We start from the raw sequence: 17,636 nt of genomic DNA, 5'->3' as shown, positions 1-17,636 counted from the left end.
AAATATCGTTTTTGGGATTGGTATGGAATAAATATATTTTTGTAAAATGCAATAAAGTTACATACTACAACATAAGTTAAAAGCCAATAATAACTTATTCAGTGGAGACGTAGTTGAGAAAGACAGACAGACGTGAGCAGAGTGCAAGCGGTAAATGTTTTGGGAAAGTATGATGAGGGTACAAGAAGAGACTGAATAAGATTTTATTTGTTTGGCATGTGAATAACAGTGACTACAAAAAGAGCTAAATTAGTCCCCGATGATGAGAGTAAGGTAATTGAAAAAGTTAAATTTTATGATCTATTAAGTTTGTGTCTTACACTGAGGGAATACTGGCATACAAGCTAGAAGCTTTCTCTGTAGTTGCTGCTTATTTGCATAGTATGAATCAAGCTTATTTTCTGCTTTGTGAAGACATTGGTTTACATGTTTCTGTAGCAAGAGTAGTAGACAGGTCTGGAACAACTTTCCGCTTATACTCCTGTGCCGAAGCTTTTTAACAATAGTTCAAGTCCGTGGATGTCGCAGTGAACACCATTTCCGGTGGCCGAAAGGTGTATCACCGGAAAAAAGTAAAATTGCCCACATCTTAACGGAATCACTTTTTGTATTTAGGTTAACATTTTACTAGTCTTGCAATAAATCCTGTTACACATTAACAATTAACATTTTATTTTTCAGCCATTAAAATGGGGAAAAGTAAAACTAAATTCCAGGACTCGTGGAAAGGCCAGTGGAAATGGGTTATTAGGTCCAACGATCCATTTAAAGCAAGTTGTAAACTCTACAGAACTGATTTTGACATTTCAAATATGGGAGCTGGATCATTGAAATCTCATGAGAAAGGAAAGAAACATCAAATAGCTGTTAAAGCTCTTAATGCACAATGTTCGATCGTAAAGTTCTCAAGCAATGTTAACAAGGAGCGTTCCTGTACAAAAAATTCTACAGCGTCTTTCAGTTCAGTGACTGGCACATCATCTACTCCAGTTGTTCAGGGGAAAAATGAAAGCCCAGCAAAAACTAGTGGTGTAATAAAGAGTTATCTTATCAAAGATCAAGTGATGAAAGCAGAAATAATCTGGATATTGCACAAACGTTACAAGTCATGCATCGGCCAGAAGCCAAGCGAGTGCAACGGATTTGTTTCCTTTAATGTTTCCTGAGTGTGAAGTCGCTAAAAATATGCAGTTGCACAAAGACAAAATAGGCTATGTCATTACTTTTGGATTGGGTCCATATTTCCAACAGACATTAGTTCGTAAACTACAAAATTATCGTTCGACGAAAGCGTAAACACTATCTCACAGAAAAATTAAATGGACTTAGTAGTTCGTTTCTGGCACAGTGACGAAAATAAAGTTTTAACACGTTATTTAACATCAGTATTCTTCGGACATGCTACTGCCCAGGATTTGTTAAGTGCGTTTATAAATACTTTCAAGGACAAGGGTCTCGATTTTTGTAAGTTACTTCAGGTTTCTCTTGATGACCTCAACGTTAATTTGAAATTTCTGAGTGATTTGAATCCCTATCTGAGTGAAGAAAATGGTGAAGGTCCATAGCTTTTGGAGGCAGGAACGTGCTCTTTACATATTGTTAATGGGGATTTTAAGACTGCGCATACCAAAGCTGGTTGAAATGTGACAGAGTTTTTGAGAGCGTTGTACTATTTATTCAAGGACTTCCCTTCAACAAGAGCAGATTTCGTGGCAGCATCTGGAACAGCAGTTTTCCCTCTTAAATTTTGTTCTATTAGGTGGGTGGAGCATTCTAAAGTTATCACCGTGCCATAACTATGATTCCTGCCTTAATAGTTTATGTTGATGCAGTGAAAACAAAACTTCCTGAAACATCACTCCTCTAAAGTAAAAGCCCACATCTCTGATGTACTGTTGCCTGCTAGATTAGGGTTCCTTCAGTCCGTATCTGTAGAACTAGAAGAATTCCTCACTAAGTACCAGACAGACAGTCCATTTGTACTACCGTTTCTATGGAATTACCTAAACACGTTGATTCGTAGTCTGTTAAGCCGCTTCGTGAAAGATGTCTTAAAAGTAGCTAAAAAACTTAATAGATGTTTTTGATAAGGACATCTTAAAACCACTTAATCTAGTTGATGTTGGATTTTCTGCGGTTACATCGCTTAAAGGAGTGAAGGATGTTAATATATATTGAACTTTAAGAAAGAATGCAGAAGATTCTTGCAAGAACTGTGTAAAAAAAAAAAAAAAAAAAATATGCAAAAATGTCCTTTAAAACACAGTGTAACAAGAGCCGCAAATTACTTGTCTCCAGAAACTATGACCAACGAAACCCTTCGTGAATCACGTATCACACTCGCCCTGGAGACATTTGTCTAAATGCTGATACCGTGAATTTGGAATATTTAAAATTTTGTTTAAAGACACAGGACGAAAACTGTCAAATTTCAGTTACAAAAATGACAAACGTTTTTCTCCATGATCTGTTAAGAAGGTGTCTCCAATGCATTTAAAACATTCATGTTTAAGATATGTGTACTTTTCCATAGCAACGCAGCAGTGGAAAGGAGTTTCTCCATTAACAAAGAGTGCATTGTTAAAAATCTCCAAGAGGAGTGCTTGATTGCCTAGAGAAGTGTGTTGGATGCTGTGCGTGTTGCTGGTGACATGCGTAGTATGAATATCACAAAGAATATGGTCCAGTATGTGAGGAATGCATCAAACAGAAGAAATGAGTATCTGAAAGACTGCGATGAAAAAGAAGACAGAGCAGCTCGAGAAAAGAAAGATATTAAGAAGAAAATAAAAGTTAAAGAAGAAAAGAATACTAACTGACGCCGAAGCAGAAGTAGATGCGTTGGAAGAACAGGCGAAAAAGTTAAAAGGGATGTTGAACTGTAGAAGTTAAATGTCAAAAACTGTTCACTGTGAAAGTTGTTTTCTATATTTGTTCATATAATGTGCGTGGTTCCATAACATTTTCAGTTTTTTAAACTTTCACGTTACAATACATTTTTAAATAAAATATAACTGATGGCCAGTCCCCATCCAAGAAGAATGTGCAGTAACGTTTAACAATATGGACTACTTTGCGTTAAAAATTTGTATTATACATGATCATTTTCTTTTTACTTCTAAACTAATACTAGTTTGACAAAAATGGCGGGAAAATAGCTTACTCACCGCTAAGTCCTACCAGTAGTTAGCATAAAATACCACAAGAGTACTTTAAAGGGGAGTGCTTGTAGTAAAATACTCTTGTGGTATTTTATCCCATAACTTAGCGGTGAGTAAGCTATTTTCCCGCCATTTTTGTCATTGTTCATCAACATTCACGTGCTACTACTATAATATTAGTTTATTTGAAGTATTGTTTTTGACGGAAATTTATACAGGGTAAACCTTAACTAAACCGATAAACTTCAGGAGGCGATTCTCGAGCCCGAAACAAGAAGAAAATTCCTCTTAACTTTTCTCCACGGTACATAGTTTTGGAGCTACAAGGTGCCGAAAGTGTGGAAAAATGATCTTCCGAGTTCTATATTTCCAAACCTATCCAACGTAGAGAATGCAGCTTAAAATCTCTGTAAGGAAATCTTATCTGTTCTGAACATATGATTTCCTTTGTGAGATTTTAAGCAGCACTCCCTACTTTAAATAATTTTGGAAATATAGGCGTTGGAAGTTCATTTTTCCACATTTTCGGCACCTTTTAGCTCGGAAACTATGCGCCCTGGAAAAGAGTTAAAGAGATTTTTTTTTTTTTCTTGTTTGGGTGCCGGGAATCATTTCCCTAAGTTTGTCGGTTTAATTAAGGTTCACCCCTGCATAGTATTGCTACATTAGGATATGTAAAGCTACTGCACATTTTTCTCAACCGGCCTTTTGGTAGGAGATTTTTTAATTAAACATTTGCTTGTGTAGAATGTTTTGAAAAACTACATTTCACTCAGTTTTTTTCTTTTCATCTTTGTCACTTGAAGAAACTATCACTTCCCATATGCATTCTCTAATTAGAACCAGTTTTTGTTAAGAACTATATAAAATTGCATTAACTTATACGTGTTATAATAAATGTCACTCTACTGAATAGACCTGGAAAAAAAGGAGAAAAAAACCTTGAAAACCTTGAAAAAACCTGGAATTTGAAAATGAACATTTAGTAGACACCCTGCTCAGAATACGATTGCTGCTTTGGAATCCGAACGCCCAGCACTCACTTCGTGTGTGTTTTTACGTATGTTTCCCCTGCGCATTGTTCAGTTCATTGTCGGAAGCGACAGTGAAAACATCTCGTGTGATTTTTGCTGCTAACTTTATGACTGTAACTTTCGTGTTACTGTTTCTAATATAATAATAACTTAGTGTTCGTCCATGGATACTAAAAAGTTCCTTTTTATTCAAGTGCTACTATTATTTGTTAATATTTTACCGTAAAATCCAGTGTACTTAGTCTTAAAATCGTTCAAGTTCGTGAAACTCAGGAGCAAATTAATCAAGTTTCTATTATTTTAAAGTGAAAAATCTTGTCTTGGAACTCGAACAGGGTTCTGGAGCGGATTAAGTTCGTATTCCATGTGTCACTGTATTTACGAGTTGTCTTTAGGTGTGACAATCCTAATTTTTGAAAATAAATAAAAGCAGTAAATAACATATGTGCAAGTTAAATCGAATATGGGTTTGTGATATGACTATATTTACAACAGTTGAAGAAGGGAGACGCGCGGCTCTGTGATGAAGCGCTCACCTATGGTACGATCTTACGCCATGTGAGTTTGTGATAAACATAATCGTGCCTGTGGATTTTCCCGGGTTTCTCCTGTTACCCCTCACATTGTCATTCCATCATCTAAACCTAGTTATTTCATAAGTACTGTCAGAGTTGTGAAATGAAACATAGAGACTGTGTTGACAAAGTATTGATATTCTTTTGCAGAATAATGCATGGAAGTATGGAGCATAAAAACCACTAATCAATTTTCAGAATGTTCATCTTGAGCCTGGATGCAGGCCCAAAGTCTGGCGGGCCATTCGTCAGTGAAATTACGAACATTGTAGATAGGAAAGTGGCAGGCTGCCTTGATCAGGGCACACTTCGGGAGTTCACATTAGGATGTATCTTGTAGCCATTGAATGAAGCACTGTCCACAGTTTGTAGTCGAACGGGTTCAGATCCTGGCTGCTAGGGGACCTATTTAATGTGGAGGTGAAATCTTAGACGTTGGCCTGTAACCACTCCTGTGTTGACCGTGCCGTGTGCGTGGGAGCATAACCCTGTTGGAAGGTCCACTATTAGTTGGGGAACATGGTGGTACTCAGTGGTTTTACAGTGGACTCCATCACTGTGGTTTGGTACACGGTGGCCGATGTCCACTCCTTTTCACAAAAATGGAGTCGCGTTGTGCCTTGAAGCTCACGCCCCACCACACCATGATTGATACTGGGTGATGGGACCTGTACATCCTGGAAACATTCAGCAGCTAACACTGATGATGATGCCTACGCACGGTCATTTTGAGCATTAAAGGACAGTTTCTTGTCATGAAAGAGAATAGTCCTGTGACAATTTCCTGCGGTAATACTTCAGATATTGGCTTCACTCTCTGCTGGTGTAGCCCATCAGTCAGGGAGTGATCTGTACGTAGTTTATAGGCTCTGGGTTCTAGGTTCGGATTGAGCATTCGTGACATGGTTGATCTCGAAGTGGAGATGTCTCGGGTCGTCACTGATTGAGTCCTGACGGGATTTCGCCGAATCCTTGCAGCTACGGCTTTAACTGCCTGTAATGTCTCAGAGTATATGCGGTCTGCTACTACACTGCCGGTCATCGATACTTTCCGTTTCATTGCATCGCTGGATGATGTGGTAGACAGATCGTTCACTGATCTGCAGGAGTTTCAGGATGGTGAAGATCCGTGGTGGTGGCATGTCCAGCGTGTGTAGCACTGTGAATGCGACAATTCTTGTAGTCGCTTCACTCCATCCTTACACGTTCCCACTGCCACGTGACTCATCGTGGAATGAGCAGCTCAGGGACCCATTTCGCCCACGATACCCAGATGGCAGCACTTAGTCGTACCCAGCATAGTCAAACGGCGGTCAAAATCTCTGACAATATTTATGAAATAACTAAGTATATACCTGTATATATGCAGGGTGTTTCAAATCAACACCGACAACGTTTGGGAGGTGATTCCTGACACCAAGATAAGACAAAAAGTATAGATCAACCTGGATGCACAAATGTTTCCTTTCGGAGCTATAAGGTGCCAAAAACATGAAAAAATGAACTTCAAAACTTCCAAAACTAGAGACCTACCGTAGTCGGGTCAAGACTTAAATTAGGAACTAGTATATGCCATATCCAAGTCTCAGAATCATGCGATACTTCTGCAACAATTTTTATAGAGGTAGTTGGAGCCGAACTTCCTCTATAAAAGTTGCATCGTGAGTACCTTAGGATTCTGAAACATGTATTTCTGAATAGCGCACATATTAGTTCCTAAGTGAAGTCTTGACCTGACTACTGTAGGTCCCATAGTTTTGGAGCTATAATATTTTTTCCGGGTTTCGGTACCCTATAACTCCGAAAGGAAGCATTTGTGCACCCAGGTTGGTCTATACTTTTTGTCTTATCTTGGTGTCAGGAATTACCTCCCAAACGTTGTCTGTTGTTTTGAAACACCCTGTACACATATATAAAACATTTTAAACTTCTTTATTATCCTAACTTTGTGATGAACAAATTGAATTTAAATCCATTGTAAACAGATCTCGAACAACGCTGCTTTGCATAACGTGGACGTTTCATGAAACCAATTAACCGCGTTATGGAATGTATTTTTGTATTTAATTTCCTTTTAGTTGTAGTAGTTTTAGTACTAACTTACGTAATATAAATGGGAATTCACTAACGTTGGTCCTTTTTTTAATATGAGGTTGTTCCATGATCTCGTACGCAAAGAAAATTATTTTCTGTAGTATAGTAAAGTTGTTGGAGTGTATCAAAAATAGCTTGTGAGCCTCAGTGATAAAGTATTTACTTCGAATGTAGAATTACAACTTTTGTATAGGTTGTAGTAGTTCAGTACTATATGCGTGAAATTCAGTTCCATATTACTATATTACTTCTAAATTTCATTACAGGACAGACGTGTAGAATATTAAAATGTAGGAAAAAAAAAAAAAAAAAAAACAATAGTCCTTAGGCACCAGGGCTTACCAGCCGGCTTGTAGCACTTAACGCTTTTTGGGGCGATATAAAGTCAACACATCGGTTCCCCTAACCGTTAATGCTGGCTTTCTAGACCGGTGTTCTGTGCTTCTTTCTTTCAAACAGCTCCCAAATTGTCTTCAGGACGCTGGGAGGATCCGGCATGCCAACAGTATTTGTAGCGTCCGAACGGTCACCGATTTTTCCTGTGACCAAACTCAACACTGCTTGATTTCGCTGATCTTATGAGAAGCGGTATTCCAGTGCGACTAGAACATTGACAGTGTAGCCTTTGTTACAGAAGATAAATGTTGTGATAATATAATCTGTGGATTAAAACTAGACATATCTTCTTTTCCACTCTAACCCATGTAATGTAAAGAAATGTAGTCATTAATTTGCTTCATATTACGTAAATATTGATGTCAAGGAGATCAGAGCCTACTACACTGGTGTGCGCTGTGTCGTCTCAAGTAGCATAGATTAGTGAAACTTAAACCATTATGATACACATAACAGGAAGAAACACGTGATTAGAAGAACAAAAATGGCACTTTCAAACAGAGGCAATGTCTTACACTAAAAGCACTGCGGCTCATAATGTCCTCACTTCCTGACATTATACGAGAGAAATATTCCTTAAAAGGGTTACCACGGACAACGATGCATGCTCTGTAACGTGCTTCCTTGCTCTCACAAAGTTGGTAATGAGTTGTGGTATGGTGTTCCATTATCTTCTTCATCGCTGCTGACAACTGCTGAGTTGGGGGCCGCGGTGGCTCAGTGGTAGAGCGTTCACCTCTGGTGATTTGGGTCTCGGGTTCGGATCCCAGCCCCCGCCAAGTGAACTTTGTGGTGGACAAATACCATGTGTGCGGTTTCCTCCCACTTTCTTCATTCTACAATTTCATTCATTACTCATCATCACCGTCTCCTTTGCCGTAACTGGCATAACTGTGGGACGTAAAACTGAAAGATTTCATTTCATTTCAAGTGCTGAGTTGTCCTTAGTGCGTCTGAACATGCTGCAAGACGTTTCTCCGTAGCATCACAAACGTGCTTGATGGATTCTGGTCGGAGATTCAGACAGGCTAGACCATTCGCGGAATATTCTCTCGTTCAAGAGCCCCGCCACCTGTACTTTTCGATGCGGTCACGTATTATCATCCATAAAGAATTTGGGGGTGACTGCAACTCTGAAAAGACGCACATGAGGAAGAGTAGTGTCACAGTAACATTAATTGGTGAGCGAACCGCATTCAAAAATTGGGAGATCGGTATATCCATACAACATTATGTCTCACCACACAAAAATACCGGACCACCCAAATGAAATGTTCGACAATATTTGTGGATATATATTGTGTGTTCCTACCTCTCGCCAGATGGGTGCACGTCCAGAATCACTACTCAGACTGAACCTGCTCTCATTGAAAAAAGTAACTCGACTCCCTCCTCTTCGATCCAATCCTGATATGCTTGGCATCACCACAAATTGTGTCGCCGATGTGCGGATGTCAATGGACAACGTAATGGCTGTCGGACAAAGAGACTACCGATGCGCCACTGTGAAGCGTGAAGTTGGGCAACTTGTAGTCCTCTTAGATGTGTTTGCAATTGTACGCACTGTTTGATGTCGGTCCTTTCTTCTGTTTCACAATGTAGCATTCGTCTTCTGCTGTAGTTGACCATAGTCGACTACTATCTCTCCTTCGCACAGCGTTGCTGTGGTTCGGAATGCTCATGCACGTACAATAAGTTTCTGCAAAATATTTACTTCCGAATGCTGTAGAATATATATTGAATATAATATTCTTACCTTGAATATCAGTTAGGTGAATTTTATTTATGTATGTAATTTCACTCTACTCGGACGTTTTGATCAGTAACTTCGTAAAAATTGCTTGCGCTATACCCATGATACACAATTGAATCTATGATAATTCAAAAATTCTTTCCAGTTTCTACGCACATAATTTCTGGAGTTCATAAGCTCAGTGTTAGGTTTACTTGTTACATACTTTTTCAAGGTGTTTTGGTAAAGTAAGGAAGAATAGTATGTTTTTACAGAGCCTATTTCTTGAAAGATTTCCGTAAACCATTTTAGTGTATTGTTTATTGTTTACAGCTAATAAGAGAAAAACTAATAGTGGGAAGAAACATTATACAATTGAGAGTCCTCATGTTAAATATTTTGTGTTGAATGATGAATAGTTATTACGTATGCAATGTTTTTTTACAAATGACTCCATTAATTAAAATATCTGTGACTTTTCTGTCAAAATTTAGTTTTCAAATTCTACTTAAAATACAATTTTATGTTTGTAATGTGCGTAATTGTGCTAATATCTCCCATTGTTACACAGGTGCAGCAAAAATTTGTACGAGGAGACGGACAGCAAGTTCAGCAAATCACTCAGTATTCTGTTAGCGTTCAGAGAGATGGAGGGAAGCCAATTCAGCAACAAACAATCACGTGGCAACAGCAGCAGCAGCAACAACAGCAGCAGTATCAATTGCAACAACAACAAAGACAGCTTCAACAACAACTGCAAGAACAGCAGCAGCAGCAACAACAACAACAACAACAACAAGCAGCCCCTCCACAACAGCAACAACCTCAGCAGCAACCTGTGCAAGTGGCACAAGCAACCCATCAAATACAGCAACGTCAAATAGCTTGGCAGCAGCAACCTCAACAACAACAACAGCCTCCGCAACTTCAACTACAGAAACACTGGATTACGCTTGACCCACAAACTCACCAACAACTGCAACAAATGGATCCACAACAGCGACAGCTTGTGCTACAGAAAATTCGTAAACAGCGTGAGGAACAGTTGCGACAGCAGCTGTTACAGAGACAACTTCAAGCACAGCAGCAACAGCGATTAGCCCAGCCTCAAGCGCAAGCGTTACCTCCTGGTTTGCAGCGTCAAATTCCTATTCAACAGCAACAGGTGACCGTGATACGACAACAGCAAATTCCTCAACAGGCCCAACAAATTACGTGGCAGACGCGAGATGGTACAAGGACTATACAGCAGCAAGTCCTGACTCAAGGGACCGTGATACCTCAACAGCAACAGCAGCCACAGCAACAAATTTTGTTGCAAAGTCCACAAAGACAAGCTCAAGTTCTTCCACAAAGTCCAATCCGGCAACAAGTCGTACCTCAACAAACACCTCAGCGGGAGATAGCGCAGGCTTGGACTCCTGAAGCAGCACAGCAGCAACAACAACAACAGCAACAACAGCAGCAGCAACAACAACAGCAACAGCAGCAACAACAACAACTCGCTCAGGTTCTTCAATTGCAACGTTTACAACAGCTACATATGCAACGAGAAGCTGTCGCAGCTGCGCAGCAACAACAAGTACAGCAGTTACAACAGAAACAGCAACAGCAGCAGCAGCAACAACAGCAACAAGTAGTCGCAGCTCGGATTCAGTCAGTACAATATGCTGGACAGGTAAGTTGGATATCGCTTTTAATTAACTAATTACGGAAGTTGTTCAGTCTACATTTGGCCAATTTCAACTTACCTAAAAATTCAGAAGAATCCATGGCGCCAGGTCCGTAAGTGCTCGATGTGTTTCCCTTGGTTCCTAACAATAGCCCAACAGCGTAATTTACACTGTAATAGGCTTCTCTGAAGAACTGGGAGGGGAATTTTGTCCCATTCCCTTTGCACAGCTTTCCAAAGTCTTCCACAGTTGTCACATGCCGTTTTCCCAAAGCCCACTTCAGCAATCCAAATCCACAATAGTCCATAAGACTTGCATCTGGAGATTTAACAGGTACCTTATTGAAAGGTATCACCTGTATACCACTTGCCTCCTCCATCTCCCTGTAGAATGCGAGGGACAATCGTGAGGTATGTGATGAGGCCTTGTCCATGTGAATGCGCACCAGATTGGCGTCATTTCCGTACATTGTTGGAATCTCATGCTCGTAGATCGGCCGCATGATCTGCTCTTGAAAATACTGCGAATTTATTTTGTAGTTCTTCGCCACCCTACGAATCTTCAGTTTACCTCGGTAACAGTAGCCAGGAATGACCATGAACCCTTTTGGGAAGGATTCTTTACAGACACGGACCTATCTTCTGAAGTTCTTGGCGCCTTTCTCTCGGTACATGGTGGCTCTCGGTTTGCCGCAATTGGAAAGGTGAATCCATGCTTCATCGAGCGTTACGACGTACGTCCACCTTTGTTTTGCCAGATGCAGTTCGTACAGCTTCCGGGCGTTACGTTTCATTCCTTTTGGTGGGCATCCGTGAGAAGATGGCCGCGAGCTTTTATGACTTTTTCCAGCTTGAGTTAATGGTGTAACGTCCGGCTCACAGTCCCCAAAGACACGTCAAGACGATTAACCATACACCTTTGTGTTGGCGGATTTTCTTGCATTGCCATTTTGCGAAGTTTCCTCTGCATGATGGAGGTGACCTTGGTGCATTCCCGCTTCCTAGGCAAGTTCGTTGGTGATCCAAATGGTGGAGCTTCGTTGCTCTTGTACTTTTTAATAACATTTTTTTATTCCACTTGAACTGATGTTGCAACCATTCTTCTTGCACTCTTTTCTAATGATAGAAACACCAAAGTGGGCGTCATATAGAGCCGCTGCATAGCCTTCCCAAAACCGGCTTAGTTTGGGCGGCATTTTGGTCACAGAGAAGAAACCCACACACTTGGAAACAAATTTAATACAACACTCACAACAGTGGTCCTGTTTTGTGCGTTATTGTCGTCCGCGCGGAAGAACAACTCCGTTCCCAGGAAGCCATTGCACAACACTGCAGGACGCCATGAGCCAGGTCAGTGAGTCCATTGTGCCTGGGAGGGGGAAGAAACGAAATCGGCCAAACGTAGGCTGAACAACCTCTGTAGTACTAGATACTTTGATGAACTGTATGTTGTATGATGGAAATTGTTTAACTTTGAAAAGCATATTCTCTAGAATATAAAAGATTGTCTCAGTTCGACGAAGACGGAAACATATGAAAAATTCGGGTTTAATTGGGGATGAAATGTAAGGATACGGAAGATAACTATAATGTAGTTGCACCAGGAAAATATTGCACTAGAGTTTTGTACATACGCTGTATGAAGCATAAACGTATAGTTTAACGAGGAATTCGTACCCCATGAGCTGTCATTAGAAATTGAACTCACTTCATCTACCAAAGCCAGTAATACAATTAATTAATACCTTGTAGGCTGGAGAATATAGTTTCTGACGAAAACTAGCATTATCAGTATTGATTGATAGAAGGATAAGGAGGAATCAGGTGGTTATATTTACAATCAGCATACAACTTTCAAGCAGCGAGTTAGGCAATGTTGCGGTTAGCAAAATTTCCCCAATAGTAATCTTAAACAGGACTTTGGATATCATTTATGATGATATAACGTCAGCGTTCAGATAATAATGAATATGGATCTTAAATATTCCTGATATCCCTTATTTATAAATATTCTACCCTAATCAGAAGCGTGTTCATCTATATCGAAAGTAGAAGTAGTTTATATAAATTTGAGAGAAAACTAGACTAAATTTATACTGGACTAAAGTTAGTAAATACGGCGTCATTGACACTCTCATCGTAGTTTCGGATGAGAAAAAAGCACATATCTTCGAAGCACACACAATACAGGAAAAAATACCAGACTGTCGTCTTGTAAAGCTACAACTTTTAATTCCTCTCATTTTTACCTGATTACTTTGAAGAAAAGTGTGTATTACTTAAATGTGTGTGTATTACTTTTCATGAGTGTGTTGATATGTCAAAATTCCTTTATTTTTACCTAAGATTTAGACCTACTTCATAGAAGTTAGTTACGAGATGTAGATAGATTCGTCATAGTTTTTGTAGTATACTGCGTAAGTGATGTCACGTAAAATTGTATGTGGCGGATCCTTCACCCATATTGTAAATTCACATATACAGGGTGTTTCAAAACAACGCCGACATTTGGGAGGTGATTCCTGACCAAGATAAGACAAAAAGTATAGACCAACCTGGGTGCACAAATGCTTCTTTTCGGAATTATAGGCTGCCGAAAACGTGAAAAAATGAATTTAAAGGTCCATAGCTCGAAAACTATGGGGCCTACCGTAGTCGGGTCAATACTTTACTAAGGAGCTACTATGTGCCCTATCCAAAAATGCATGCTTCAGAATCCTGCAGTACTTCCGCAACAATGTTTATTGAGGTAGTGAGTACTTCAGATTATATGGCAGTAACCAATCTGTCTCTACAAAAATCGTTACATGACTACCTTAGGATTCTGAAACATGTATTTTTGGATAGAGCACATATTATTTCCTAAGGAAAGTCTTGACCCGACTACGGTAGGTCCCATAGTTTTGGAGCTATGGACCCTTAAAGTTCATTTTTTCATGTTTTCGGGAGCCTATAATTCCGAAAGGAAGCATTGTGCACCCAGGTTGGTCTATACTTCTCTTCTTGTTTTGGTGTCAGGAATCAACTCCCAAACGTTGTCGGTGTTGTTTTAAACACTCTGTATATGTATGCGAGTACCTAAATATTTTCACATATAATCTAAAGGGCTTGATAGAGTTTGATGTATGAGGTATTGGGATATTCGCCATAATTTCAGAAGTGATGGTGGCTATGTAAGGTCACATAAAAGTCAATATGGCAGAGACTAAACGCCTTGTTAATTCACGTAAAACTATGAGAATTCTTAAGTTCTCACATAACCCAAATGGCGTAACAGAATTTGATGGTAGATTAGTCATAGTTTCAGGAGTGATAGTGAGTATGTGGCATCACATAAAATTCAATATAGCGGACACTAAACATCATATTGTGAATTCACTTGGATGTATAGGAGCCTCTAAACGTTCCCAAATATAACCTAAACGGCTTCGTAGAATTCGATGACACTTAGTAAATTTGTTGTATAGTCCCAAAGTGATGTCAATATATAGGACATCGTATTTTGTATAGCATGGCTGGTATCGAACATCATACTCTTAAAACTCAAAAATCAAATTTGAGTGAAGGAAACCGTGGTGGCTCAGTAGTAGAGCGTTCACCTCTGGTGCATGGTGTCCGTGGTTCGATCCTAGCTCGCACCAAGTGAACCTTGTGGTGAACAAATACCGTGTGTATGGGTTTTCTCGGGGTTCTGTTTGCTGCCACTTTCTTCATTCCAACATTTCGTTCATTTCTCATCCCGTCTCCTTAGCCTAGCCGGCATAACGTGGGACGTAAAACTTAAATTTGAAAAAAAATACTTGTAAGATTTTTTATGTGTTCATGTAATTACGTGTAGCAGTTACCTCATGCATTTTTCGTACGTTACTCGAACCTTGTAAATTATTCATTGTAACTTTGGAAAATATAAGATCACTAATAAAATTCCAACTGACCAAAGCAATATATAATCTTAAAATATATATACTGCTTTGGTCAGTTGGAGTTTTATTAGTAATACTCGAACCTATATTAAAGTATTAAATAATAGTTTCTAACTTCGTGTGTTGCATTGGTAGAGCTCATGTTCTTTTGAAAGTGACATAATTATTGCATATTAACATCAGAATGATTTTTGATTTGAACAGAAATATGTTGAAAACCTTCAAAGTATTCGGAAACAGTTATAAAGGATTTAAATATGTGATTTTTTTTTTCCCACCCACGTATGTGCAATACTTACAGTAAAAAGTTATAAAAATGCTTGATATGTCCTGCCATGTTCAAAAAGCAGTGAACATCTTCCTTCTTACCAAAACTGCCCAATTATCCCGTAAATAATGTATTTTGGACAGCTAGACTGGTTAAATAGATTTCGAAAGAGCACTGCTGTTTGGCAGTTCTACGTGCGGACAAAATTTTCTGTTACTGAGAAAGAAGATGGAATTCCATTTTTTTAAACATGGCTGTACATTTACTTTAACCTGAACAGATAATATGTATGTTTTGGTAGCTTATTTACATGGTTAAGAATGCTTAAAAAATGTATTTTTTAAAAGGAAGAAAGAAGCTTACTTGTAAGGCTCCAGCGAAAGTTCATACCTTTCCCCTACATGTTCTCATGTCAATAACTTCGTAAGGAATAAAGCAATTTTAATATAACTTTCTGTAAATTACAGAGAACCACGTTCTTTCTACGGCAAAGATAAAAGCTACTTAAATCGTTTCATTCATTCCGAAGTTATTTGAGGAGACAATGTGCAGAAGGGTTATGCACTTTTGCAGGTGACTGCTTAAGTTTTCATTGAAGTTTTGAGATATGTTTCCTGCATTATTTCATGCAAATTGGTAATTTAAATTCAAAGAGCGTGCCTACAGATTTGAAAAATGTAATTGATTTCTCAGGGAATAGGATGTGTAAAATTATCCAAAATAAAAAGTCTTCTGAGACTTTGTGGTAATCTCAAAACTATGATAATCAATGCAATGTATAAATATTTGAATTTATTTTCTTGTATGGTGAAGAGGAGACTTGTTATCCAGCAGGTACCTCAGCAGATAACGGCTCAGTTGGCCCAAGTTCCGGTGCAGGCTCCAGGCCAAAGGGAAGAGCTAGCAGCGCCTAGTGCGCAACAGGAGCAGTTCCAGGTACAGCGTGATGGGGCTACTGTTCAACAAGGACCGCAGCTGGGATTGGTACAAACCATAGTAAGAGTTATGCCGGTATACACAAAGAATTTTATTACTTTTCTCCGGTTGCTTGTGGGTGGAATGGTTATATTTATGGATGTGGTGGTGTTATGCTGCTCGCGGTCTTGGCTGCCTCTTGGTTATTTTTTGTTGTGTTATGGTATATCAAGATAGGTAGATAAAAAAAAAAAAATAGAGTATGTTAAGTGGTATTATAATGCATGTTATGTACGAAAGTGGGTTATTGGTTACTTCTTTGTATTTTAAGTTTTGTACAGTCAGACAGTCAAAGTTCTGCTTCTTTTGTGAAAATTATACTACTAATAATTGGCAAACCCTAGAACTATTTCGTAAATAAGGTATCGTTTTCGAAATAAAGATACCACAAGGTGTTTGGTATATGAAGGTGTAAACTTGGAAGCACAATTCCTTACATCATTTCTAGGTTTTAAACAGCGTGTTTTTCGACGCATAGTTTATTCCTGTGTTTATTTGTTTTAGCGAATTTTGAGCTTTTGTCGATTTGTATTTTATTAATCGTGTGCGTACAGGTACAGAAATAGCAGGAATTGATACTGAGAAAGATAACGAGTCGTCATTTGGTGTTCAGCAGTGAAATACTTTTCATTCAGTAGTTCTGTAATTTTTTAAGCTTATGAAAGCGTATTATGTAATTCATGAGTGTTTGGATGTATATTCTATGATACTATGAGTTTGTGAAAGCGTATTCTGTGATTATCTGAGAATATTAAAACGTTTCTCTGATTCCCTGAGTTTATGAAAGCTTAAGCTTACTTCCGTTGTTTTCGAGAAATTGCGTTATTAAATAATTCTGTCAATAGATATAAGATAAATTCGTTTTATAGCAAAAGCTCTTAGACCGAATATTCGAAATTATAAACACAGTATTTAAAAAATCTGTTTGCTCATCCTTGTGAAAAGCATGACCATACATTGCGATGTATATGCATTTGGCCCATTTGACGTTTTTGAATTGACGAAAGATAAGAAAATATTTTGTGAACCGAGAAAGCAAATTATATTTGAGCGGCATTTTTTTTTAATCAGCTATATTAAATTGTCTTAGATTTACGAAGGGGAAATTAAAGAAAAAAAATGTAGAACATATTATCTCGGAACAATTAGTGATCTGGCAATTAAAAAGCTGATCTAGAACACGAAGCTACAAGAATATCTAAAGTTAATTCGAAAAACTATTTTCACAAATAGAGCGGAATTTCTGTGACTTACTGTATAGTATGTATTTTTACATTATGGAAATTATTCATTTTACTTTATTGCTTGCTGAGTATCTTGTATTTGCATATATTACATACGTATATTCGAAATAAATTAAATTTAAGGTTCCTTATTATTATGTGGAAGTGGTGATTACTAAAGGCTAGATATGAGGTGCTATAATATTAGAATATCTATTTCCTTTGGCAAATCTGTTTTATTTTCATAGTTTTAAGGAAATTGGAACTTAGACTTTTAAGCTATGCAGTAGGATCTTTTTAGTTATAGACATTGGCATTCGATGCTATATTGCTAAAAGTAAATAAGGAATCTTATTCTTTTTTAAAAAAATGTTTTTTTGTTTTATTTTAGCTGTAATGCAATTTTTGTCTAGTGTACGTTCCTTCAGTAATTTTCTTACAACTGTATTTCTGTGTCAAAGGGAATTTTAAATATTAGAAGTAGCATATAAGTAAATAACTTTTCGTTCTTGGATTTGCAGCGACTTGCAAATATACACAAGATAACTTCATAAAATTCCTGGAACATGTTTTCAAAAGTGGT

The 17,636-nt window shown here is 38.3% G+C and overlaps 1 protein-coding gene across 8 annotated transcripts in view; it reads left to right on the top strand.

Moving 5' to 3' along the window:
* Positions 1–17,636, top strand: part of LOC145692873 (uncharacterized) — a 74,240-nt gene that overhangs the window by 28,002 nt on the left and 28,602 nt on the right. For 2 of the 8 annotated variants that reach the window (XM_081768408.1, XM_081768404.1), the window contains exons 5-6: positions 9,564–10,670; positions 15,669–15,866. In XM_081768408.1, coding sequence (XP_081624534.1) covers positions 9,564–10,670; positions 15,669–15,866 — 1,305 coding nt within the window. The remainder of the gene's footprint in view (positions 1–9,563; positions 10,671–15,668; positions 15,867–17,636) is intronic. The other 6 variants (XM_081768411.1, XM_081768407.1, XM_081768410.1 and 3 more) reach the window with 6 other exon arrangements.

The sequence above is a fragment of the Thermobia domestica genome, chromosome 8 (assembly GCF_964235325.1).
Source record: "Thermobia domestica chromosome 8, izTheDome1.hap1.1, whole genome shotgun sequence".
NCBI lineage: Eukaryota > Metazoa > Arthropoda > Insecta > Zygentoma > Lepismatidae > Thermobia > Thermobia domestica.
Note: the sequence above shows the minus strand (reverse complement) of the source record. Positions and strands in the feature narration are given on the sequence as shown.